Source organism: Marmota monax, unplaced genomic scaffold (assembly GCF_021218885.2).
Source record: "Marmota monax isolate L192 unplaced genomic scaffold, Marmota_monax_Labrador192_F-V1.1 WCK01_AAM20220418_F8-fsc00020, whole genome shotgun sequence".
NCBI lineage: Eukaryota > Metazoa > Chordata > Mammalia > Rodentia > Sciuridae > Marmota > Marmota monax.
The window spans coordinates 13789929-13816579 of NW_026692912.1; the positions used below are offsets into that span (position 1 = coordinate 13789929).

The 26651-nt window shown below is 45.8% G+C and overlaps 1 protein-coding gene across 8 annotated transcripts in view; it reads right to left on the reverse strand.

Moving 5' to 3' along the window:
• Cdk5rap2 (CDK5 regulatory subunit associated protein 2) overlaps positions 1-26651 on the reverse strand; it is a 194481-nt gene that overhangs the window by 56608 nt on the left and 111222 nt on the right. For 4 of the 8 annotated variants that reach the window (XM_046451710.2, XM_046451707.2, XM_046451708.2 and 1 more), the window contains 5 exons: positions 20241-20336; positions 18199-18386; positions 11522-11939; positions 5337-5568; positions 2940-3071 (listed from right to left, as the gene is read on the reverse strand). In XM_046451710.2, the coding sequence (XP_046307666.1) occupies positions 2940-3071; positions 5337-5568; positions 11522-11939; positions 18199-18386; positions 20241-20336 (1066 nt within the window). The remainder of the gene's footprint in view (positions 1-2939; positions 3072-5336; positions 5569-11521; positions 11940-18198; positions 18387-20240; positions 20337-26651) is intronic. The other 4 variants (XM_046451706.2, XM_046451711.2, XM_058581650.1 and 1 more) reach the window with 4 other exon arrangements.

The window sequence follows — 26651 nt, forward strand, 5'->3', positions numbered from 1 at the left end:
TCAGCTGGAGACAGTAGGAAAAACTCATCTTTGAAACCCAACAGATGTGTTTTCTTTTTTTTTTTTTTTTAATTTTTTATTGTTGGCTGTTCAAAACATTACATAGTTCTTGATAGATGTGTTTTCTAGCACTGGCTCTGCCCACTGCTAGAAAAGCTGCATGACTTCAATTGTAGGCTAACTGACCTCCCTGAGCCTCAGTAACTTCATTTCTAAAATGCAAAGGACTTCATTCACTGTGAAGAGTTGTGTGTGTTTGCTCTTTAGGATTCTATGGAAATGTCTGTAAAAAGGCTGACATGGTGCCTGGAGCAGAGCCGTGGAGACCAGCCAATACAAACATCCCCAGAACCACTCAAAGACAGAAGGCCAGGCCCATGGTAGGAGGCACACAAGCCAAGGCTGGCCCCAGGTACTGGGGAGCAGCGATGTAGTCTGCAGCAGATGACCCAGGACACCTCTCAGAAAATCACAGATGCATCCTTGTGAGACTGCATGTTTCAACTGCTGGTTCAAAATCTGCTCCTTATAGCTGTAGGTCCACTCGTCTCTGCTCACAGTGCAAATACTATAAAGTAAACCTTTTCATTTTGGACAACAGCTACCATGTGACCTAAAGGAATTATACAATTTTTACTGTACACAGTTGATAGGAAAGCTTGTCTATGAGGTCCTGGAGGGTGGAGACCAGCATTCATCAGTTTCTCCACTGTCTGGCATAGTGTCTAGGACGGAGAAGGTGCTCAGTAAATACTTCTGGCTGAAGAGTGTAAGAGCACACACATGAGCACGAGGGACAGACCTCTCAACCAGGCTCTGTTCCAGTGCATCATCCCAATAGATAAGGATGTATCTGTACTACAACAACCTCATTAAAATGGAATTTGGTTCATGGCAAGAAGCAACATTTGCTCACAGAACTAAAAGTTAGTTCCAATGACTTTCATTAAGAAATCATGAGGTAAAGTCAAATTTAAGTCCCACAGGAATGTCCCTTTGTGATATACTGTGGTCAGCTTTGATGTCTGGCTACACCCCAAGAATGTCTGGGGAGTGCCCTCTCTACTCACACTGAGACCTCCACTGTAAACTTTTTTCCTAACAATGCAAAAAAATATAACTTTCAGACACTTCACACTCAATACTTTTGACTTCAGAAAGACCCCCCCAAAGTCCATAATCTCTAGCAATTTGTGATTTAGCAGAAACAAGGATTTGATTTCCTGGCCCCAAGGCCAGTATTCAGCAAGTCTCACAGCCAGAGCAGCATGGCAATGAGGCTTTGCTGTTCTCTGCTTAGCGACCTTCAGTGAAGAACCAAAGGAGCTGCTTCCACTGCTCAGTTTAACATCGCCTCACAGAAGGCCTGGGGCATGGGGAGCTTAAGGCTGTGGCGCACATGTAAACCTGTAGGTTGACCAAGGCCTCAGGACACATAGCTGTGTGCCAGGACCTGGCCTGTGTACCAAGCACCTCACCTAGGCTGCCTATCTACCACAACCCTGTGGGGCACCACTGCCATCCCCATTGTACAGAAGAGGAAGTCCAGGCTTAGGAAGCTTGAGAATTTGCCCAAGGTTCATGACGAGTAAGCGGCAGGGACCTCTGTCAAAGCCTGACTGCCTGCCCATGACATTCCAAAAGCTGCCTCTTTCACAGAGCTCCCACAGTAGGGGTCTCCTGCATTGGGGTGCATGAGTAAAGAGATAGCTGTGCACCCTCAGTGGGAAGGCCAGTCATGCCTGTGCAATCCATCATTCATACCCCAAGTGTGTACAATGAGGCTCCTGAAGAAGAAACAGCAGGGAAAGGGCCCCACACAGCCCCATTCCTGAGGACAGTTACTGGGCAAGTCAATTCAACACCAGCTGGTGGCCGGGAGGGATATGGGAGCTAACAGTGCTCAAATCCTAGGGGATGCAGGAGTGCCCCCATGAAAACAAAAGTTTAGGACTAGATCTAAGGAGGGAGCTTCAGCTAGGCAGTGGCTCAGGAGCAGTGACAATGGCGGTGCAAAGTCCTGGGTGCACATTCAGAAAACTATAGGAAGGCCACAGTGAAAGGAAAAGGGAAAGTGTCAAGAAGTCTCCAATAATCACTAACAAGAATGCCAAAGATGTCCTCAGAACCATTCATTTGCAAAATAAAAAATATTGTACTTCTAGAACTTTCCACAATTGAACTAAATAGTAGTAATACTGCCTGGTAAAGTACTTTTCTTCTCAAAGCCCAGGACACCCAGGAGCATGTGACCATTCATTCACTGCCCTGACTTCTGGCCAACAGGACCAGGGCCACAGCACGGCCTTTCTCCAGAGACTGGTGTTCCCACGGCCATCCTATGACGGATTTACTATTCCTCATGGTCATTACTTCTCACAGATGAAGGATATCCAGAATAATACTATTTGTTTTTTAAGAAAGGGGATCTAAGTTAAAAGAAAAAGATCTAAGTTAAAAAGAAAAAAGTAAGGATTCGCTCATTCTGGTTAATGGGAAGGCGGGTATATGCTTTATGATCCTTTGTATTTACCTGTACACTAGTAATACTTTCTAATTTTTTTATAAAGGACATAGAACTTGACAGTGGCCTCACTCACATCTCTACATGTTCCCACTGACCGACTCTGTGCACACCTCCAAACGGCAGCACCACACTGAACACTCACAGGCTGCTGTGTTGACCGGCCCTGGCTTTTGAGGCACCTTGAGAACAGGCAGCGTGTCTGCTCAGGCTCAGCCACCAGAACCCACACCCTGCCTGACACAGGGCCTGTCAAATGGACCATGAGCTCTTCCACCCGCTTGGCAGCTGGGTGACGGACGTGGGCTAGAGTCCCTTGTGTTAGACGGGAGCGATGTTAATGCGCTGAAAGGGTTGTTGTGGGCCTAGCCTGGCACCCAGTAGCTGCCTAATGCACACAGGGCTGAGTTCTGACCCGTCCTGAGGCTTGTCTGCTGGTTGTCATCCACCTCCCTGTCTTTGTGAGCAGAGGGCATGGCTGTGGTTCCCATCTGTTCTCCTGGGCTCTGCTGGTAGGCTGGTCCCACAAGGGGCTGAGCTGCCGGCACTGGCAAAGAAAAAGAAAAATAAAATGATAGACTTGAAACTTGGCCAAGCAACTGAGAAGAACACAAAGATACAACAGGGAAAATAAAAACACTGGGGAGACAAAATGCAATTTATAAGATAAAATTAATCTATTGAGCTGCCATAACAGGACATAAAAAGCATAAATATACTGCAGCTTGTCTGAAATGGTTTAAGTCCAGGCTCTCAAAAAACTATGAGTGAGAAAATGAATTCCATCAACTCATGCCCACTTTTCACAGAGAGAGGCCCCAGGGTCTTTTGGGAAACAACCTGAGCAGCATCTGGTTGAGACCCCTAATATCTCAGCAAGAAAGGAAAAAACCTTTCTGTAGCCCCCACATCCCTGCACAGTACTAATTATCTGCAGCTGCCCCCACCCCAACTAGACAGGATGCTCCCAGAAGGCAGAGGCTGCATCTGAGTCACAGCTCCTACTAGTGTGAGGGGCTGGGGACACAGCAGGTGCTGAGGACTACTCATTGCATGCATGAACAGATGCCTAGATGGTGAAAGAATGGATTGACAGAAGGTGGGAAAGGAAGGAGGGAAGAACAATTTTGCCCAAGCCAACCTACCTTGAAACTTCAACTGTGGAAAATCCAAGAGAGAACCTAATGTAAGACACCTCTGGCTGCAGATTATAAAATCTACAGAAGTATCATAGACTAGACTTCAAGAAACAGGAAATAATGCAGACTTTGAATGCACGCAGGCTGCTTGGCATCCAATTCTGAAAGCTATTTACTGTGGGACTGTAGACAAGGCACTTCTCTCTGAAACTGCTGCCTCCACTTAAGAAAGAGACACTGTTGAGAAGATTCAGTTGGCTTGTGTACTTATTATACATAGTAGGGCTCAACAAACAGCAGGTGCTCATTTTATTAGCACCACAGGAAATCCAAGCCTCCAACACCGTCTCCGACCCATCTCTGAGAATCCCCTGATTGGACACAATCTTCCCCTGGTACTCACACCCTTCTTGGCAAAGACCATCAATCTTTTCTCTGAAAATTCATCTCACCCATTTATGCTAAATGGCCCAGGCTATCCCTGAGGACACTGTTTCTTCTGCAGGCTTCCCTGTAGTGATTTATTCTCCCATCTCTGTATCATGGATCTAGAAGTACATAAGTACTTCCACTTTTCACTGCCACTTCCAGATCATTCTGTCTCTTCCCCCAAAGCTCCAACTTCGAAGCTCATGTTGCCAGACCATGCTGCTAATCTTACCTTACTGCAGCCATCTTTGGTCATCCGCTGGTTTACCAGATCCCTGGAGATTTACTGATAATTTGGCTCCTGGCTTCCCTATTTCTCTGTGTCTCTTGACAGTGCAATCTCCCAGAGGTGTCTGTTCTTGGTGTCAACATTTCTCCTCCATTCTCCATGCTAATCCAGGCCAATCAAGCCCCACACATTCCATAGAAACAGCTCTTTAAAGCCCCTGATGTCAAATCCCAAGGTCCACCCTCGATCCTTGTCTGAGGCACCCTACTAGCAATGTCTGACACAGCTAACCTCTCTCTACTCACTTTCTGAGGTGTCATGCTCTCTTCGCTCCCTACCTAACTGGGTACTTACGTGGACTCACACAGATCCTGAGGCAGTGATGTAAAACACTACTTATGTGCTGACCTTACCCTTCTGCAAGAGGACTCCCAGCATTCTTAGATTCCCAGAGGGCACCTAAAGTGCTTCCTCCAAGTCTCTGGATGCTGAACATCAGGCACATTTTTAACCCAGGGACTCTTCCCCAGCCCCCCAACGGCACCCAGGAGACCAGAGGCAGCAGATTCAAAGTGAATGAGGCGGTAGGTCTCTTCTAGACAAAGATACGAGGTCACTAGGGTTCCAAATCTGCTCCAAGATGGCCTGGAGAGTCCAGAGAATCCTCTAAAGGGGACATTCACTTTCCTATTTTGTATGCCTATGGCTTCCAAAGACAGAGCCAGGCCAAGATGCCCAGCTTCAACACATAGCAAAACTGGGCACCTGCACACAACTCCAAGTGAAGGCAGCAGAAACCCAAGACCTAAGAGCACCACAAATCCTGTTTCAGATTCCAGGATAAAAAGAAAGCAATAGATTTATCTTCTGTATTGTTTTCCTCCATTATATATTTGTCAAGAGTTAAAAATAGTCACTGCAATTCATGAAATTTATACTAAACAGCAAGGTGGACACTTCAGGTAGCTCTCCGGGCCACCTGGTTCATAGAGAAGGCGCTTCTCCTGGTGCTTACCATTCAGCAGCATAGGGTCAGGCATTGGCCTCCCCTCCATCATTGCCTCAGCCAGAATCAACTTCTGGTGCAGTTGCTTATTGCGAGTTTTAAACTCCTTCAGCTCCCCCTGCAGCTCTAGGATCTGGCCCTGTAGCCGAGCTATCACCCCCTGGGTGGCAGGGAGATGATACATATTTCCTAATGACCGGGATGGTTTTATGAGGATGGGCAAGCGGGACTTCTTAGTATCCTGGGGAAAAAAAAAAAACACACACACACACACAACAATGAGAAAACGTCAAATGCACTTCCTTTGGTTGCATGGTTGACATCCTCATGCTAATCCTATAAAGAAATTCTAACTGGCTGCCCAGACTTCTGGATCCTATAACAGTATCTATGTCAAGCTTCCCCGACACCCTCTCAGCCAGGGCCCACTGTCTCCCAGATGATCCAGATGTTCCACGTGGGGCAGTTCTTTTTCCAACACAATCTTCTGGAAAACTTTTTTTTTTTTTTTACCCTATTTTCTCTTTCTCGCCCACTCCTAGTGTAAGCCAATCCGCCTTCCCCCTACTGCTGGGCCACCAGAACAACCCCTTATGCCAGGGGCTACTGAGTCTCCAGCCCGGAGCTCTCAAACTGCTCATCCTGGGCATCTTCATTTGCAATGCCTTACAGGCTGTCCAGGGTCAACTGAAAATTCAACTCTTCACTTCCACTACACTGTGTTCCCAGGTCTATGCCACTGTCTTACTGTCTGTCTTGGTAAATCACATGACCGTCCACTTACTGCACAATCCAGACACCTGGCATCATTTTGAAGCATCTCTTTATTCTCATCATGCACTTTCTTCACTTACGGGGTTCAGAAAATTCCAGCAACTCCATTTCTCTCAACTCTTCCCAGCCTCCACTTCCACCACTAGCTACCACTAGCTCTCCTGGGCCACAGCCTGGGTGTCCTGAGTGGTCTCCAGCATTTACCTTTGCTCTCTCTATCCACTCTTCACGTTGCGGCAAAAAGACAAGCCTGCTAGTCTTCTGCTTAAAACTCCTGTAATTTGCTTCTTGGTTCTCTTACAACAAAGGTCCAAGTCCATACCACAGCCTGCAAATCCTGCAGAACCCGCAGTCTGCATCATTGCCCCTCTCCCACTCTACCCCACTCTCCAGCCACATTGACCTCTGTAGGTTGTTCAAAATGCACATTTCCCTTGCACCCCAGGACCTTGGCCTAGAATGCTCACTCTTGCCCGTACCCACTTCCTCCACTTACCCTAAAATCATTCATCAGCACTCAGCTCAACGTGCCTTCCTCAAGAGAACCTTGATTTCCAAGACCAAGCTGAGCCTCCCTGTTATACAGTCAGTGTCCCCTATAATTCTCCTCGGAGGACATGAGTAGTCTCATTATGATTTCATGTTCACTATCTTCTGCACCAGCCTATAAGCTCCAGGCTGCACATATCTTGGTCCCCAGCTTCCAGCACAAGAACTAGTTCACGGTAGGCTCTCAACACTGTGGGCTGTACATACAAACTATAACTGCAGAGGCCCAATGAGGTATCTTTCAAGTGGGGAATTTTAAACATTCCCAAAAGCTGCGGAGAGGAATTTGAGTCTAAAATACATGAAGAACTAACATAACTCAGTAAAAAAAAAAAAAAGCTCAATTAAAAGATGGGCAAAACATATCAATGTTTATAGCAGCACAAGAGCTAAATGGTGGAACAAACCCAGATGCCCTTCAGTAGATGATGGACAGGGAAACTTTGGCATACATACATAATGGAACATTACTCAGCATTAAAAGAGAATAAAATCATGGCATTTGCAGGTAAATGGATGGAGTTGGAAAATATAATGCTAAGTAATGTAAGCCAATCCCAAAAAACCAAAGGCAGGATGTTTTCTTTGATATGAGGATGCTGGTTCATGATGGCGATGAGACTGGGGGATGGGAGGAATGGAGGAACTTTAGATAGGGCAAGGGGGTAGGAATGATGGTGGAATGAGTTACACCATTCCAGAAAAGATGTCTTCAAGTGCACAAATGCTAAAGCCACTCTCAGACTGAAATGATGGTGGAATGAGTTACCCTAAATACATGTATGAAGACACGAATGGTGTGAAAATACTTTGTGTACAGTGACTTGAAAAATTGTGCTCTGTATGTGTAATATGAAATGAATTGCATTCTGCCATCATGTATAACAAATTAGAATAAATAAATAATTTAATTTTTAAAAAAAGATGGGCAAAAGACCCAATAGATATTTCTCCAAAAATGTCATATAGCTAACTAATAAACTCATGAAAAGATGCTCAACATCATTAGTCATCAGAGAAACGTAAATGAAATCATAATAAAACACCATCACTTCATATCCATTAAGATGGCTATAATCAAAAAGATAACCAGTGTTGGTGAGAACCCAGAAACTGGAACCCTCACACACTGCTGGGAAGAATATAAAATGGATGGGGTTGCTCAGAAAAAGGCCCAGCAGTTCTTCAAGAAGTTAAAGAAGGAGTTACCATGTGACCCATCAATTCTACCACTAGGAAGACACCCAGGAGAAATGAAAACATACGTCACACAAGAATCTGTACATGAAGAGCAACATCATTCCTAATATCCAGGAAGCAGAAACAGCTCAGATTGCATCAACTGATGAATAGATTAATAAAATGTGGCACGACCATACATTAGAATACTACCTGGCAACAAAAATAAATTAAGTACTGATCCATGCTTCAGCATGAATGACCCTGGAAACATTATGCTACGTGGAAGAGGGCACATGGCGCACGATCCCATCCATATGCAATGTCTAGAACAGGTGGACCTAGAGTCAGTGGTTACCTAGGCCTGGGGGTAGGCAGGATTGGGCGTGGCTGGTAATGAGTACAGGTTTTCTTTTCAGGTTGACAAAAATCTAGCATTGCAGCCAGGCACAGTGGCGCATATCCATAATCCCAATGGCTCAGGAGGCTGAGGCAGGAGGATTACAAGTTCAAAGCCAGCCTCAACTCAGTGAGATCCTGTCTCTAAATAAAATACCCAAAAATAGGGCTGGGGATGTGGCTCAGTGGTCGAGTGCCCCTGGGTTCAATCTCTTGTACCCTCCCCACAAAAAATCTAGCATTGATTGGTAATAGTTATACAACTCTGAATAGACTTAAAACCATTGATACCCTTATTTAATTCTTAATAAACTGTTCATTTGTTTAAAAAAAAACACTGAAATTGTACACTTTATTTTTTTAGAATCTTTTTTTTAGTTGTAGGTGGACTTTATTTTATTTTTAAGTGGTGCTGAGATCGAACCCAGTGCCTCACATGTGCCAGATGAATGCTCTACCGCTGAGCCACAACCTCAGCCCCTAAAATGTACACTTTAAATGGATGATATATAAATTATATGATGTATGTGAATTATATCTTAATAAAGTTGTTAAATTTTTTAAATGGTGAAAAAGAAGGTACTCAAAATTTTAAAAGGAAATATTTGGCACCTGAGGTATGAAGAAATCACCAAAGTCCCTTCGGGAAGAAGGAACAGTAGGGGCCCTTCTTCTTGCACACTCTGGGGTGTAAAACGCTTTCAAGCAGTCTCCCATGCCCCTCAAGTAAGCGCTGCATTCTCAGAGCTCATGGGAGAACAGAAGGCATCCTGCCTATTTTCCAGATGAACAGCTGAAATATCAAACACCTATGTTTGTCCAATGTCAAACCACAAGAAGGTACAACGGTCAGGCTCAAATCAGCTCTTCAGTCCCCAGCGCTCAGGAAGTGAGATGCTTTCTACCTGGCATTCCAGGAAAGAAGACAAAGAAGGTGAGGGGACCACTTGGGAGGATGCTGTTGCCTCAACAACAATGGTCAGAAAATACCAGTCATTTGTCTCCACCAATCTCTATTTTTGGATCCAAATCTGTGTGTCATGTGGCAGCAGAAAAGATATCTTCAAGTGCACAAATGCTAAAGCCACTCTCAGACTGGAAGATGGCATCAGTCAACCTAATGCCAGGCCTAAAGGAATGCCACACAGAGTGCTACTTATGGACTCCAAACACAGTCCCACCTTCCACCTAAATAGCCACGACATACTGGAACTTCTTACTTGGGAATGAAAGAGGACAGGAGCCCAGACACTGTGGGCTCCTACCAGGTACAAAGTGCAGCCCTAGGCATGTGCAACACCTTGCCTCACTCTGCCACCTGGCCAGCCCCAGGGTCTAGGTTACACTGTCCCATTCCAGCCACTGAGAGAGGTCAGGTGACTTCCCACCCCAAAACTCAACCAGGTAAGTGGCCAAGCCCAGTGCAAACACCAGGGAGGCATGTCCGTAAAGCACGCCCGCTCAGCCCTGACTGAACAACCAGGAGGACACCAGTCTCGGTCGACCTCGGCTACCATGATGCTCCTCATAACAGGAAAACAGAGTTTGGCCTAAGCCATGGGATTATCAATTTTGTGGCCACCAAAGTCACAAAGAAAATCACTAGCGTTTCTGTGCATACCCTGGAGCCACGATGGTGACAGGAGGCACGCAGGTGTGTGATGCAGCTCTGCGGCCTCTACGAGCAGACGAACTCACAGCCTCTCACCCCACCTGCCCACTGAGTCACTCTGCACGGTTTTCTGGACCTTATAATGCCAACATTTCTTCATAAGTAAAATGTGCGTGATACCAAACTCACGCCCTTGCTGAGCAGATAAAATAAGATGAAACAGAATTTGGCACAATCCTTGGTATATATAGCAGATGACAAAAATAAACAGTTTCCCTCCTTTTGAAAATAAAAGCAAGAAGTATAATTTCAAACTAAAAAAAAAATATTTAATGTATTTGGGGAAATTAAGTCCATTTAATTATCCAATTTTCCTGAACACAGGATGGCATCTCCCATACAATAGAAAGAAAGCAAATGAAAAACAACAAAACAAAAAAAACCCACCTCATTTTCCTAATATGCAGGTACAAACCAAAGGAGCTGGGGCAGGTAAGAGCATTTCTATTCTAGCCCAATTGCACAAATTTGCATTTTGAGTACCATTAATATAATGGCAGTAGTTTTTTTTTTTTGGTCTCTACTGATATCTTTAGAAAACCCTTTTCTAGAAATTACAGTTTTGGTGCATAATTTAAAACAATCAAAAGCAATTTTGCTAATGATATATCTAACTCTCTTTGGTATGCACAAAAGCAGTAATTTAGTGGTCAGAAAATAAACTTAATTCTCCATTCTGATGCTATGAAGCACTGTGTACAGTGGATTTCTCTGCTACAAAACATCCGTCAGAAGTAAGAATACAGCAGTCTACACTGGAGCTCTAATAGAAACCCGACCTATTTCCCTCTCTACCAGAACACATCTCCCTGCTACCGGGATTCTCAACCCCAACCTTCTCCCACGGGGGCTGCTGTCCAATAGAACATTGCCAAGAAAGTCTGATTCTTAACAATCTGGCATAGCTGACTAATCTGCAGAGAAGCTCAGGGAGAGTCCCTAAGTGGAAGGGAAACCAACATTTAGAGACCTGCTCATCAAACCAGACCCTACCATTTCAAGCCACCATGGCTGCCAGGTAGCTTGACCAGGGAGAGGGTGTGGCTGTGCAGTCAGACACAGTGTAAACCTCAGCTCAGCCCTTAAGCACTGCCACACCTGGGCACTCAGAACCTGGCTTCAATAGACAAAGCTCTCAGAACAACCCCTTTCCTATAAAAGTCCTCAAAATAAAAGCCAGGTCTCATCCTTACTTAAAGTTGGAGTATTACAACTTCACTGCACCCTGTAAAAGGAAATGTCCATGGGGGAAAGTGTCCTCACAGTGGACTCTCATGCACCCATTCTAAGAAGACATGTGAAATGGTATGAAAGAGAACGCCTTGGACAGACGTGCGCCTGTGATTCCCTGTGGGATTTTTCTGAGGAAAACACCAAAATACCATGCTATACAGATAAATGAGATAGTGCGGGGGTACAGGAGAGACAAAGGGTGGGGATGGCGGGAGAGAGGGAAGATGGGAACACTAAAGAGGACCCAGGCCTCCAGGTGTAGGCCAGGAGTGGCCCAAGCAGGGGGAGACACCAGACTGTCTCTTCACAAAAACAGGAAAATGGAAGTAATCTTTCAAGTTTTTGTTTGTATAAAGTAAATACATAATTAATGTTTGCACAAACTTACTTTGTGGCTAGCACAGGGGCCGGAGAGGGGAGTGGCCTGCTGCCCTGGAAGCTGGCACCAGGTCTCTGGCTGGGGCTCAGCATTCAATATGGTGCCAGATGGCTTCTCTCCTCCTTGTCGGAATCCAAGCAGGTCACCCTCCTTGGCCACAGTCTGCACTGAGGCATCCTTGAGCTCCACCTTGGCCACTTCGCCTGTCTTTGCCAGCTGATCCCAAGTCAATTTCTGTTCATCATGTGGCTTGGAGAATGAGCTGGCTTGGACGAAAGGTTCAAGTTCACCTCTTTGCTGAATGGCCATTTGCTGAAGTGTCTTCTCAGTTTTACCATCAAGGTGTTTTCCAGAAACTTCCTGCTCTGCCAAGCATATTCGTTCCAAAAGCAAGTCACCTAGCATTTTCAGAAGGTCTGGCCTGTTTCTCCAAAGGGAAGGAAGTGGGAGAAATAAGCTTCCTGCTACACCTTGGCCCCTACCCACCTTCCCAAGTTTTCCCCACTGACTCCTACCCAGATTCTGCCTACATGAAATACAGTGAGTCCCCAAATATACCAGGAACCACACCAAGCATTTTATCCTGTATAACCTGACAACACCCAAATAAGACAGACACGACGACATCTAACTCATAGATAAGACATGAGGCACACAGCAAGTGAGCAGGCTAGGCCCAGGAAGGAGCAGGTGGGATCATAAGGTGCCCCACCCTCCCCATACACAGGGTTCCCAGCCCCACCCCACAGCCCTGACTCCATTCCTACAACCAAAGGCATATGTGGCTTTGGATGAATCTTACCAGCCTGGCTGGTCCATGGGTGACCTGATCCATCTTGGTGCAAATAGGTACTCAAGGAACAGATATTAATGAAGGGACGTTTCACTGACATGCACACAGGTACAGATACAGGTTAGAAAGTACCTTGCCTTTGAAGGCGGATAAAAATGGCTTCAGGGGCTGGAGGCATAACTCAGTGGTAGAACTTTGCTTAGCATGGGTGAGGCCCCAGGTTCGATCTCCAGAATCACACACAAAAAAAATAAAATGGTTTCGAATTCTAACTTCATGGTTCTTTGAAAGGAAGACTGAGTGTCTCTCCATAGGATAGCTATGAGGACAAAGCAGTGTAGTGTCTGGGTGGCAGATGCTTTCCATACCCCTTGCCAGTGTCCTTGGCCCACCTCTGATTCAGTGGCAACTGTGTGAGCAGTTCCTGTGGACATAGGCAGTCCCATCTTGAGTGGCCTCTGGGGCTCTTTCTAAAACCTCTGAGCCAGCCAGCAAGGCAGTGTGGAAGTGTGGGATGGCTGACACCTCTGGGAGACCCTCAACCCATGGGGCAGAGAACCCGTGACCCAGGCTCCATCCTTCAGAGGTACAACACAGGTCATACTGTCCCTTGGAAGATGCCCAGTAGGATGGGCCCCCACTGCCCAGCAGTCACCAGATCACTAATGTACCTTTCCTGGGTAGGACTTCAATCCTGTCTTACTCTCCGTGAGCTTTCATTTCAGCTCCCTGGTGCCATATCCCAACCAAATCAGTTGTACCCAAGTCCATATCTCAGGGTCTGCTTTCCAGGAAACCAAAACTTAGCTATCCTGTAGAACACCTGGAATGGCACCGGCATGCAGCGGTTCAAGAAGCCTCCTTTGTGTTTCTGTTCCAGCCACTGTAACGGGCCCTCAGCATACAAAACCACCAGTAGGGACTTAGATTGGTGTTAGAGGCAGGTGTTTAGCAAGGGAAAGTCACTGTAAAGTCCACTCAGGGTGTGGGGACAATGTCGGAGGGAGCTTCTAAAGTCCAGGAGAGGCCATCCAGGGGTGGGGTGCTGGAGCAGTCGAGGCATGGACAAGATGATAAGCAAGGGGGCCTCTGAAAGGCCTGCGGTGCGGTGGCTGCTCACACATGTGTTTGGAAAGATGACTAGTTGATGGGTAAAGGACAGATTTCCTGTCAAAATGGTGGAGTGAGCACATAGGATTCCTTCTACTCCAGGGTGACTGCAGAACCAACAGCAAAAAAGAATAAAAGAATTTTTCAAGATGCAATTCAGGGCTCAAAATCAGGATTTTAAAAAATGGAGATTAGAAACAGAGGAAGAGAAGCCTGAAAAGGGGGCTGGGATGGTGCAGAAAGCATTGGAGCCAGGAATGCGACTTGCGTGGTGAAGTGAGAACCAGGCAAGTGCCCAGGGCCCTTAGTAAGACCCTGCAAGACCAAGCCGAGGCACCTCAAGCCCACACGCAGGAAGAGGAAGGCCGGGTGCTGCCTGTACAGGCAACCTGAGCTTGCACAGGAAAGCCACCACTAAGAGAGACAGCCCTGAGAGAGAATTCACACCCAAGAAAATGGAAATCACATGGCAATCTGAAGACTTCCAAATAAGAATGTGCAAATAAGGAAGAAAAGAGAGTCCTAAGAGAAGAGGGAGGGATGAGACTGAGGTAGGGAACTGTGGAGGAAGGGAATGGAGAGGTGGCTCCAAGGTGCGGGCATGCGGCTGGCAGGGAGAAGGAAACAGGATGGGCCTCCGCTATATTACTTCTTATTCTTCTTCCTTGGTTTCTCCTTCCTGCCAGTTTCAGCAAAACTCGTAGACAAGCCAGGCCCTACCAATGCCTTTAATACTTGCTGGTCTTCACTCCCTTGGACCTTCACTACCACTAGAAATGACAGGCACCCATTTATCTTCCTCACTGGGTCCTTGGAAGGCAGGGATAAGGCTCTCCTCATAGCTGAATTCCCATGATCTAGATCAGGGGCCAAGTTAACTAAATTCAAATTAAACAGTTACAGCACACTGAAATGAACAAAAATAAATAAATAAAGCAAGGGGGGGGGACCTAAAATGTATAGCACATTACTCTTTTCTAACAGGAAGAACCTAGATATACAAACCATCTGAAACTACAATAAGCCCAGACTTAAAAAATATTTCTGGTACTCTAAGCATCAGGAGATGTTAAACTGATTTTCCTTTCCTTTCCTTTAATACAAATAAGAAGTAATGACAATTGCAATTCAGCTAACCAAAGGAGGACCATTACTCACCACCAAACAACACGCAATAAAACCCCCAAAAAAGACTTTACAAATGGGTAGTAAAAGGTGCAAAGAGGCCGTTACAATATACTAACACAGTGCTGCTATTAGATAAAACATTTCAAGTGCTACTTTGCTGGGAATCTGAACCACAGATTCATTAAGCTGTCACTGGAATCAGGACCTCTAGAACAGTTCAGTCCAAGGGTCCTGTCAGAGGCCCACGCTTCTCTGCCTTCCCGAGCACAAGTGCCATGCAGATGGTATAGAACAAGGCACCGACCTCACTAAGCTCTTGCCATGCTCCAGATCCTTTAAACACACTGATTCTCATCCTGACTGAGGCAGGAACTATCAGTAACCACATTTTATAGGTGAAGAAATGGGCTCACAAAGATTGAGGATCCTGTAGCAAAATATTAGAACACAGAACTTTCTGACTCCCAAGAAGCACCAACTGTCTCCAGTTTTCTAGACTCACCTTCTGCTATAATGTTAAGCTTTTAATTGTCTGAAAGTTTATTCAAACATTTACTGAGTACTCTTCATCTGACACGCAAGGCAGCAGTTACACATGGTAAAAGAGAAACAGAGCTTACCTGTCATTAAGGACGAGACAGACAAACTCTGACACACACACTAGAACTAAAGAAGACAGGAAGGGATGAAAAGTACCATGACTAGAAGGGAAGAAGGGAGGAGGAGTGAATCTGAAGGTAAAGCAGAGAAACAGGGATGCTCTTTGGATGGACTGGTCGAGAAAGGCCATGCTACAGAACTGACACCCAGCCAAGACACGGCCAGGCCTGCACACCAGGCACAGGGCACTCCAGGTAGAGGGAACAGCTGTCACAAGGCCTGTTGGTGAGAACAAGCCTGGATGGATGTGGAACGGTAACAGGGTTCAGCTGGGAGTCTGGGGCCCAGTGAACTAGAGTGAGTGACGAAGGCAGAGGAACAGAGAGGCAGCTGAGCATCTCCTATCTACCTCCAGGGGCAACAGAGACCCACTGGAGAGTTTTAAGAACGGAAGAGACATGATCTGACCTAGGTTTCTAAAAGCTCTTGCTGCTCTGTGGAGGACTATGGAGGGGCAGAGGTGGCTATAGAAGTGGCTACAGGCAAGGAGGTGTGCAGTTGGGGAGCCCAAGCAGGAGATAACAGCAGCTTGGACAAAGGTAGGTGCGGGGAGATGAAGTGGCTGAACCAGGAATATAGCCCGTCTTAAAATGGACCCAGGAGGATTTGCTGATGGATATGGGGCTGGAGGAAGCTACACTCTTGCCCACAGCAATTAAGTGGATAGCAATGCTATTAACAGACATGAGGAGGAACAGGGAAGAAGCGGATGGGAACACTGACTGGGTTTTGTGGCAGGGGAAGATGCCAAGGGCAGAAGCCCTGCGTGTTCTGGGTTACAGGAGGAGAGATGGGGAAAAGAAGGGGCTGAGAATGCAGCTCTGGGATGCACTGACGTTCTCCAACACGGGAGTCTGAGGAAGCGCCGTGGGCAGAAGGAAAACAGAAGGCCAGGGAGATCTGAGCCCAGATCTCACAGTCTGGAAATCACTGCTGACCTTGATAAGTGGACTGAGGGTATGAAAGCACTTACGATGGGATAGGCAGCAAATGGAGGAAGAGCACACACATGGTGAACACAGACGTTTCTTTGAGATACCTTGGCTTGAATGAAACACGGAAATAAAGAAATGGTATAGTCACTAGAATGGACGAAAATCAGGGCACGGGGGTACTTTTCCCACATGTCTGATGTCAAGGCATGTCTTATGCTTCTGGAAAATGGTTCAATGAGAGGAAAACAATGAATGATTCAGAAAAGAGAGAGGACTCAGAGAGGACAGGAATTAAACCACAAGGGGAAAGCTGGTGGTGACTAGGAGCAGGGACTCTTCTTCTACTCCCACAGTAGGAAAGACAGAGTTTGCACCTCCAGAGGCAAGCAAGGGTTTGAACTGAACTGTTGCTGTCTTCTCCATGACATAAACAGCACGGTCATCAGTCAGGTGGACAAAGAGGGAAGAAAAGCTGCAAACCAGCCTGACTGTGCCAGGCCGAGCACTCACCCTGGAACGAGTGAGAATAAATATGAAACGTGGCAAGTCCTATGAATGTGTGTAACACAAGTACCTGGCCAATCGAGTCCTTGAGGAGGGCTGGGATGCAACAGGTCAATGCGAACCTAGGTCTCGGGGTGGGGAATGGCAGCAGCAGCCAGCAGCGCTCCTTCAGCCCCGTGGGGTAAAGAAGCACCACCCCCCACACACTGTGCTGATGAAGAAACTGAGGTGGGAGAGACAGCACGAGACCTGAATGGTGCAGCTAACGGGGCCCAGGCCCATCCCACTCCCACTGTTTTTTCCAGTGCAGTGAAACACCTCCTTGTTGGGAGGAATTTCTAGACAGAAGACTGGTATTTGCCCTACCAGTAAGAATACTGAGTATCTCCCCAGAAAATGCTTTAATGGCTCTGCCACTAACTAGCTAGAGAAATATCAAGTCCCCAGGTTTCAGCTCTTATCTTTATAAAAAGATCACTGACAGGAGCATGCAAAGCTGGCATGAGGGGCCTGGCAGAGTGTGTGCAGCTCAGGACGTCAGCAGGGCCCTTGGAACCATAGCTCTACTGTCAGGGTCACTGGTGAGGTGAAGGACAGTGAGCAGTAACGATGAGTGGGGCAGTGGATTTGCACTGGCACAAAGAAAGCCGTTAACACCAGAACTGACCAGCAAGGGCCTGGAAGCCTATGGAACAGACAGACCTACAAGGGTGCCAGGGAAGGAGCAGGTAACTGAGCGCAGGCGCTGCCAGCCTGCTTACAGTGCCGGCTCACCAGGTGGGGCCCCCCGTGCTTGCCTGATCTTTGGTTGGGGCTGAAGATCTCCTGACCCCTGGGGCAAGGAGCACCCTTCCCATCCGCCTCTGCCCTCTGTTCACACCAGCCGAGAACAACCAGTTCACACCACCCGAGAGCATTCCTGTGGTCCTCAGAGACAGCAGTATCTCGTAATTCTGATGCCAAGCCTGCTGGTGCTTATAAAATGCTCTATTTCTCAAGTACCAGCTCTGGTAACCTCACTATCCTATAAACCAGAATAGCCACTGGGCATGTCCCCCAGGAGGCCTCACGCTAGGCAATGTTAAGACGTCAGTGAGTAGGGAGGGCAGCTTTGCCGAGCACAAAAACAGAACACTGCAGCCCTCTTCTCCACTGAAGAGAAGTCCGTAGAGCAACGTATTTTTCAAGCTGTTGTAGAAACTGGAGGTTTCGATAGAGCTGATTCCTCTCCCAACAACTGCAACTTATTTTTCAAGCTGTTGTAGAAACTGGAGGTTTCGATAGAGCTGATTCCTCTCCCAACAGTCAAGAGGCCCTTTCCGGGACTCCGAGGAACCATTCTCAAGGAAAGCCTTCTCTCCCTCTTCACAAAGGGCTTGCAGGAGGCGCTGGGAGGGCCCCTCACAGCCTCTAGCCCGATCAGTTAATTGCAGGACTGGCAAGATCCCTCCAGTCCCTTCAGGAGCTCTCAGGTGCCCTGCCCAGCTCCATCACCCAGATCCACTGGGCAGAACGAGCACCTTCTCCCCTTAAACCAGGCCCGGGTCGTGTCCTACCTGGATTCCAGTGACAATGCAGCCTTCTCGTGCAAGAAAGGGGCAAGCAGACCCAAGAGCTCCCCTGCTTCCTGGCTCTGGTCTCCGGGGCAGCCAGGCTTGTGGGCTCCTTCATAGTCTAAAATATTGGAATCCGTGTGTCTTAAATATCCATTTTTGTTGCCTAATTTGGCATAGTCCTCAGTGATCTGCAAATATAAGTATTCAGTCAAACAATGGAATGTGGAGAAGGAGGCGCATGGATGAGAAAACGTGGAGACGGAGAGCACAGGTGTGAACGCAAGTGAGCACAGGGAAGGGGAACGGGACAGGGGAAAAGAGGAGGAGACGCAGACACACAGGGAGCCGTTTACATCCCTTCTCCTCGGCTCAGTTTCCTCATCTACAAACTGAGGGCCGTCGTGCTACCTCCCAAAGTGGTCTGGAGAATGAAATGAGACGACCCTGTCAGGTTAAAAGTCCTCTCACTACAGGTGCACATTGCACAAGTGTCCTCCTGCCCCATGGCCCCCTCCTTAGAAGGAGGTTCCACAGAACCTGTGTCCTCAACAACACTGTGGATGTTTATTATTAGTCTTGAGACATTACGTCCCTTATTATATGCCAGAAATCCGGCTTACTCTTTACAGACTCTCACTAATGAACACAGTACTGAAGTGTCTCATTAGGAAGGTGGAGAGTTCCTAATTCCCCCGGAGATGTCATTCACAGAACCACCTTCGTGGTCAGGGAGGGTCCCAGCAGAGTGGCACCAAGGAGGCGTCCAGCTGGAGCCTGTTCCAGGCATGTCTCGAGGTGCTACAATTAGCATTCCTCCTCCCATCGTCAAAGCTGTAAATTTCTTCTATGGTCTATAAATAACTCCTCTTGACTTCATTACTGTTAGTGAAATACACACTAGCCATCACCCCATCTCTCACATTGGAAAAATGATTAAGGTTTTTTAAGTGGAAGACAAGACCCACACAAATGAGCTGTTATTTATAGGTCTTGTTTGCCACCATTTTAGTTATTAAATCTTTCAAATAAGCAAAATCCAAAGAAGGAAAAGTCTAGAATGCAATAATAAAAATAGCAGTTATTGTCATTTATTACATGCCTATTTAAGTGTCATAACAATCCTAAAAGGAAGTGTTACTATCCTCATTGCTGAGGAAACTCAGCCAAGCAAAGGCCAGCCAAGGTCACAGAGACAATGGAACCACAGCCAGACTCAAAATAAGGGCTGACCCAAAACTCCTTTTTTTTTGGTGGTGGTACTGGGGTTTGAATCCATGGCCTTGTGCAGATGAGGCAAGCACTCTACTAACTGAGCTGTATCCCCAGTCCCCCAAAGCTCCCATATTTTAATTGCTTTGCTCTCCAAAACTATCTGGTAGTTCATTTTCTCCCATTCACGACTCCATAAACTTGAACACTGACCAAAAGGCCAAACCTGCAGCCTGCTATTGCTCACCACATCTCAGCTTCCAAGAGCCTTTCAACCTGGAAGACTGTCTACTCCAAATGTTGGGGAGCAATGTGGCTAGAAGAGTATTCTTTGTGGATGGGGGTCAAATTCTCCTAATGCTCAAATCATACCATTCTGGGTTCCAAGAGACTGCAGAGGGCCATTCCACTCCACTGGTGACCCTTACACTGCAATCAAATGATCCAAGAGTTTGTCGTAATCTAGACATGACTCTGTCACTTAGTTACTCTGTGTCCTTCATAAAGCACCTCCCCTCACAGGTCAGTGTCCAGTGCGTAAAATGAATGGGCTGGGCTAGCTCTCCAAACTTCTCTCCAGGCCCACCCCGCAAGCACTGCCATTCCAAAACTCTCATTTTTATCTGCAACTATATAACAGCCCAGGTGCTTCCCAAAGGACTCTATCACCCAGGTTGTAACTTCAAATAGAGAGAGCTGCTCCCCACTGGCACAGTAGGCACTCAACATGGGGGGGATGAACAGAAAACCCACTGGACTCCCTCCAGACCGAAGCCTGGCTTGTGCACAAGAGTGGGGCAGATGGCAGAAGGAGTTAACTGCCATGTTCCTACCTCATTACTCTGCTCCAAATGCTGGTCATTCTGGAAATTATTCTCGTCATCCTCTCCAATTTTGATCGTGTCCTCGTCCTCCTTGCTAGCTAGAAGCTACATGGCATGAAGCATGGGATGGTTTTAAAATGCAACCCAAAAAAAGTGTGCAGCATGAATGTGCACAAACAGCCCGGTGACGTCTGTTTTTTAAAATGCAGAGCAAAAAACAAACAAAAAAAGGCAGAAACAAATGCCAAAGCCATGAAATAAAAATTAGCCAAAGTTAGAGGTGCTGGTTCTGTCAATCACATGCAGCTGCCTAGAATCAGCATAATTTAAGGACAAATTCCCCAAGAAATCACTGTCAGCTTTCTCTGCCCTCGCACGGTCTGTCTGCACTGCTGTAAATTGAATATGCTGTCTGTTGTGCTGCTGCCATTTCTGCCTTTGCTAAATCCACTTTTGGATTATATAAAAGTAACAAGATTTTGGAAAATGGCTACTGATGGAATTGAACATATCAAATAGCAAAAAAGCAATAAGTGCTGTACCCAATTTATGCATCATGTCTCCTATTTAGCACAGGTCATAAAGCTGTTGTTAGACTGTCACACATCTGAGATGGACAGTCCCAGCAATACTGTCAGTTTGCTGACAAAAAGTCCTCATCACTAATGAGGAGAGTACCAAGCTTGCCTGATGATAACTTTATGCTTGTGGAAATGAAGGACAGATATTTATAAAGACTGCATAAACCTCAAATGCTTTAAAGAAGTACAAAACCCAAAGCTTCTGCGTTGCCATCTTCTGGAAAGGACAGGACAAAGTTCTCCAGAAAGTCAGACCTCAGCTCTCCAGGAGAGCAAAAATCCCAGCTATGGAACAGTAGGATTAACCAGATCAAAGTAAAAGAAGAGGAAGCCACTCCAGGAAGGAGCCCAGTCAATCAAAGCTGCTTCAAACCCTCCTCTCATGGACGAAGTAGCTGGCTCTGCACTGAAGGTGTTAAAACTAGAGAGGACTGGTTCACTTGTGGCACACTATATGAGCTACTTACGGTTCTATCTCCACAATTTTATTTTATGCGTTCTACACTCAGCCCATTACACCCATAACTCTCCCAGTCCAACTTCAATTCTTTCAACCTTCCCTTTTTGAGGAAAAACCTTGTTTTGGAAGAAGAAAAACAAAACAAAGCAAACTGACTTTAGAAAGTCACTTTATAGAAACCTTTCAGGTTCAAAATACATCCAACATACTCACATCCAAGTACACAATCATCTGTTTATCCTGTGAAGCATTATACAGAGCCCAGGTTCTTGTTAAGGCATAAAAGTTCACAGATACAGGGAGTGAGGAACACTCTCTCTACTGGCTTCTTTCCTTGTTATGAAAACATTCTAAGTGATACAGACCAACTAGGACTATCAAACTTGTTGGCAAGAGCATTAAAATGTTAACCCACTTCAGAAAAAGTACTGGCAATTCCTTATAAAACTATAACCCAGGAATTCTACTTCCAGGTTTAATCGGGTGTGGGGGGGAGCATGTCCACCCAAAGACTTGTACGTGTTCACAATACCTTTACCCAATGTCTATTCAGAGCAGATAAATACACAAATGTGTCACGTATTCATATGATGGAATACCACTTAGCCACAAAAAAGAACCGGTGACTTATGTAAGAACACAGATCACCTCCAAAACATGCTGACCAGAAGAAAAGCGGACACAAAAGATGTGTGATTCCATTTATACAAAGGTCTAGTATAGACAAAATTAATCCACAGCAAGATAAAATTAACCCGGGACAAAATAAGAGCAGCAGCTGGGGTTGGGTGGAGGTGGGACTGACAAGAAGGGAAACAAGGGATCTTTATGGGGTTTGGGTCACAGGTACACACATTTATAAAACAGAGCAAATGCAGTCTGTATATCACTGTTTGCAAATAAGACCTTAAAAGAAAAATAAACTATAAACATAAAGCTAAAACTAGAGTTTAAATATATGCATGCTGAAGTATTTAGACTTATGTTTGCAATTAAAAAAAAAAAAACTTATCAAAAAGAAAATGGAGTGATAATGGACAAGTGGGAAACGTTAACGGCATTCAGGTAGCAAATCAGGTGCTCCATGATCTCTCACTCATGCAGAATCTTAAAAAGTTGATTTCATAGAAATTAAGAGTAGAAAGTGATTAGCAGAGTCTTGGAGAGCAGAGGGGAAGAGGAAAGGAGGAGATTTGTGGGTAGGTACTGAGGTACAATTCTACAGGAGCAAGAGGCTGACTGGACATAGCAGTAATGAACAACATAAAACTAGAAGCAAGGATCATGAAAGTTTTCATTATGAAGAAATATTAAATGTTTGAGGAAATAGATACGTACAACTTGGCTTAAATATTATGTTATATATACACGTACCAAAACATCACATGTTAGTAACATCTATAATTTTTATTTTTATGTGTCAATTAAAATACATTTAATTTTAAAAAGAGATAAGATGGATGATGGTGGATGAGTGGGAAACGATAATATAATAGGAGAGGGAACCTCAGGTGTTCACTATAATATTCTTTTCATTTTGCTGTATCTGAGTTTTTTTTAAATAAAATGTTGGGAAGTAGGAAGTAGCCTCTTATCTTTTTTTTTTTTTTTTTTTTTTTTGGTACTAGAGATTGAACCCAGGGGCACTCAACCACTGAGCCACATCCCAGCCCTTTTCTATGTTTTATTTAGAGACAGGGTCTCACTGAGTTGCTTAGGGCCTCGCTAAGTTGCTACAGCTATTTTGAACAGGCGATCCTCCTGCCTCAGCCTCCCAAGCCGCTGGGATTACTGGTGTGGACCACCACTCCTGGCTAGCCTCTCTCATCTTTTTAAAACAATAAAATAAAAACAACTAACAAAAGTCCTCTCTGTTGTTCTCCAAGCTTCTAGAAAGTGTTCTTCTTACCTCCTGAATGTGGCTTTTCTGCCTTCAGAAATTGCCCATGAAAGTTCCTCAAAGACCTTCTGGATTAGGAGGTAAAATCCACATGGGGTGAGGGACAAGGGAGGAGATGGCCCTCCCTGCCGCCTGTGGCCAGGAGAAGAGTTCCCCTAAATCTAGCTGAGCAAAGGAACTTAACACTCACCATTCCAAGGTGAGACAGCAACAGCTCTGAAGCCCTTCTGCATTTCAGAACCACAACCCGCCATTACTCGAGGCGCCGAGATAAACGCTAACTTTCACTTCTCTTCACCTCTGCTTGACTTGATGGAAATTAAAAATAAACACTCATTTTTCAACAATGATCAGAAAACTAAACGTTGGGGACAAAGATAAATGGCCCAAATGCCACGTATGACTTAGTAGTTTCCGAAGACACAGAAGATGTCAGAAAGAACCACGTCACTGCAGCGGGGCTCTGCCTCCAGCCCAGCCACCAGCTGGAGAAGGGGCCGCCACGCCTCCCAGGGCTCCCTGGACAGTCTCCATACACTGAAGCTGGCTGTCCCTGTCACCCTGACAAAGGGCACAGGTCATGTGACTCCCTGGAAGCCCGCTGTTGCCTGGCCGCTCACTCCTTAAGTAACACCATCGGGAACTCTGCTCTCCTGGTCCTGCCCCCTGCGCTCTTTCTTCCTGGTGGCTTTGCAGCTGCCCCTCCTCGGCCTCCTGCTCCCTGCAGGCACCAGCCACATGCTCCCCTGGTTCGGCGTTCACCCCAGCACAGCTCTGGCCACACTGCTCCAACTGCCCCTCTGCTCGTCGCTGTCATGCTAGGCACAGCAGGGGTCATGTTTGTGTTCACGGTTTCAACACCAATGCCTGGTGCTCCAAAAAACACTATTGCAAGGACAAAAGAATGAATAAAGACCCGAGCGAGACGGAACCAGAACCAAGCGGTTTTCAGAAGTATGTCTGCTCTTGCTACTCAGTGTGCTCCTTAGCAACAGTGCGTCACCATCCAGAAGCTTGTCAGAAATGCAGACTCCCAGGCCCCATGCCAGGCTTACAGGACCAGAATCTGCATCTTAACAAGATCCCCAGGAAATTCACATGACTGCTAAACTTAAAGACAACTCCAAACAGAGCCAGAGATGGCTACTAATTCCTACTCTGACACTAACTTACTAAAACAGTAAAATAAAAATAGCTGTGTTTTATTGAGTGTCTACTATGTGCCAGGCAGTGCCAAGGGCTTTATAAAGCATTTAAAATTCATAATATCTTACACAGGTGAATTGTTGGAAAGTTCCTTCTTTTAATAAAATTAAATCCACTTCAACCAACCAAAATGTACCCCATTATTGGTAAGGGACTATTTAACAACCATCTTCTACTTCTGAGCACTATCTCTGCTCTCTAAAGTCACAGGAGGTCTATTTTCTGTTCAACATGACAATCCTAGAAATACCTGAGCTCAATTAAATTCTGCTCCTTTATCCATGTTTTCTCTCCATGCAAAAAAACAAAAACAAAACAAAAATACTTCAGCACTCTAACCACACCTAAGAATGACAGTATAGCCACACAAGTAAGTAACGGGAGTGACCAGCTTTTCTGATCACTTGTGATGTTCTGGTACCTGTGCCTTACACCATCCTGCCACCTAGAGATGGCTGTCCCAGGCGCTGCATGCTTCATGGTTTGTTGGACGCTCACCACCCTGGCTGAACCTGCTGAAACTGCTCCTGTACAGCAATTGTCCAGCAAATTCTCCTGATGCTATATCAATTAAGGATCAGTGAATAGATATAAGAAAAGGGGGGCCAGCTCAGTAGAGAGTGAACACATGAACAGGCCAGGCCCACTCTTGGTCTCTGTCTGGTGGCTTCTGCGTGAACCCCATGCATGCAGGGAAGGCGTGCCCCTCCCAGCTGGTGTGCTTCCAAACGGGGAGTCAGGAGAGGAACTCAACCAACTGTCAGGCATCCAACCACTTTTACCCTTCTTCAAATTAACAATTGTTGGAAGAGGGTATATGAAAATAATTTGAATGCTCACTGTATAGCTATAGCTGTCCTTTGACCCTGAAATTACATATCTAGGAATACAGTCCAAGGAAAAAACTCCTAAACACAGAAGATGATCTGTGTACAAAGACAATCAATATGTAATTTAAAACAGTTAATCACTCGAAACAATCTACATGTCCAACGAGAGTGAGGCAGTTATATTTCAATGCATTCATAAGATGGGAGAAGAGCTATGACTTGATGGCAACTGGAAGAAACAAGATACAAAACCGTATTAGAGTCTAATTGCGTGCGTGTACACAAATATGGAAGGAACAATTCCAAAATGGTAATTAATTAGGCCTCTCAGAGTGTCAGGATTAGGGGTCATTTCTTTTCTCTATTTTCTGAAGTTTAAAGACACAAAATATATTTGCGATAGTAGAGGATAGGAAAGGCAGCAGAATACAACAGACACTAGTATGGCAATATGTAAATCAATGGATGTGTAACTGATGTGATTCTGCAATCTGTATACGGGGTAAAAATGGGAGTTCATAACCCACTTGAATCAAAGTGTGAAATATGATATATCAAGAACTATGTAATGTTTTGAACAACCAACAATAAAAATTTTTTAAAAAAAAGAAAAAAAATATATTTGCTTCTTCCCTCCTCTCCTTTTTTGATTTACAGGCTCCTAAGGAGCAGGATCGTGCCCAGCCCCCACCCCACAAGTCCTGCTGCTCAGAAAACACTGTGGAACTTGTATGCATGTCTGCCTTGCTCCTCGCTGAAGGAGTCCCACACAGCCTCCAGAAGAACAGCAGGCTCCCCTTGCTGTCCCCCTCCCCGCCTCCTCTGCTCCCTCAGCTCCAGATTATAATAGGCACACCATCTTCCCCATGGCCATCTCCTATCCCCTGCCCGGGGGAGATGGCAGCTGTGCTATAAAGGACAGGGCTATTCACTGAGAACATCAAATTGAAGTGCAACCTGACAAATGACTCAAATCTGAATCGGCTGGTATTAAGATCTTAGAGTGGGCAGAGGAAAAAGCCTCTGTTCTCCAAAGGACATAATGGGACATTTAACAGATTTTTTTCAAAGGACAAATGAACAAACAAAACTCGCCATTTACGACTCAAATGGAGTCGGTGAAGAAAGAGCTGCTTATTAAGCATGCTGCCTTGGAGGAAGTGAACCAGGAGACTTGTTTTCCCTAAATGGATTGCAGTTACTCTCGGTTTTCAAAATTATCTGAGCCCTGGAGGCCAAGATCAATAATATTCCCTGTCTCAAAGAAAGCAGATGGCCAGAGCGCAGCATAAATACCTGTGAGCAGCTCCCACTTTGAAGGCGGAAGGAGACAACTTAAGGCTGACAAATCTTTCCCAAAAAATGACGTTGACTATGAATGTGGGACCTGCACTTTCCTGATGCTCCAGGCTGAGTTCCAGACAACCCCAACTGAGAAGATTG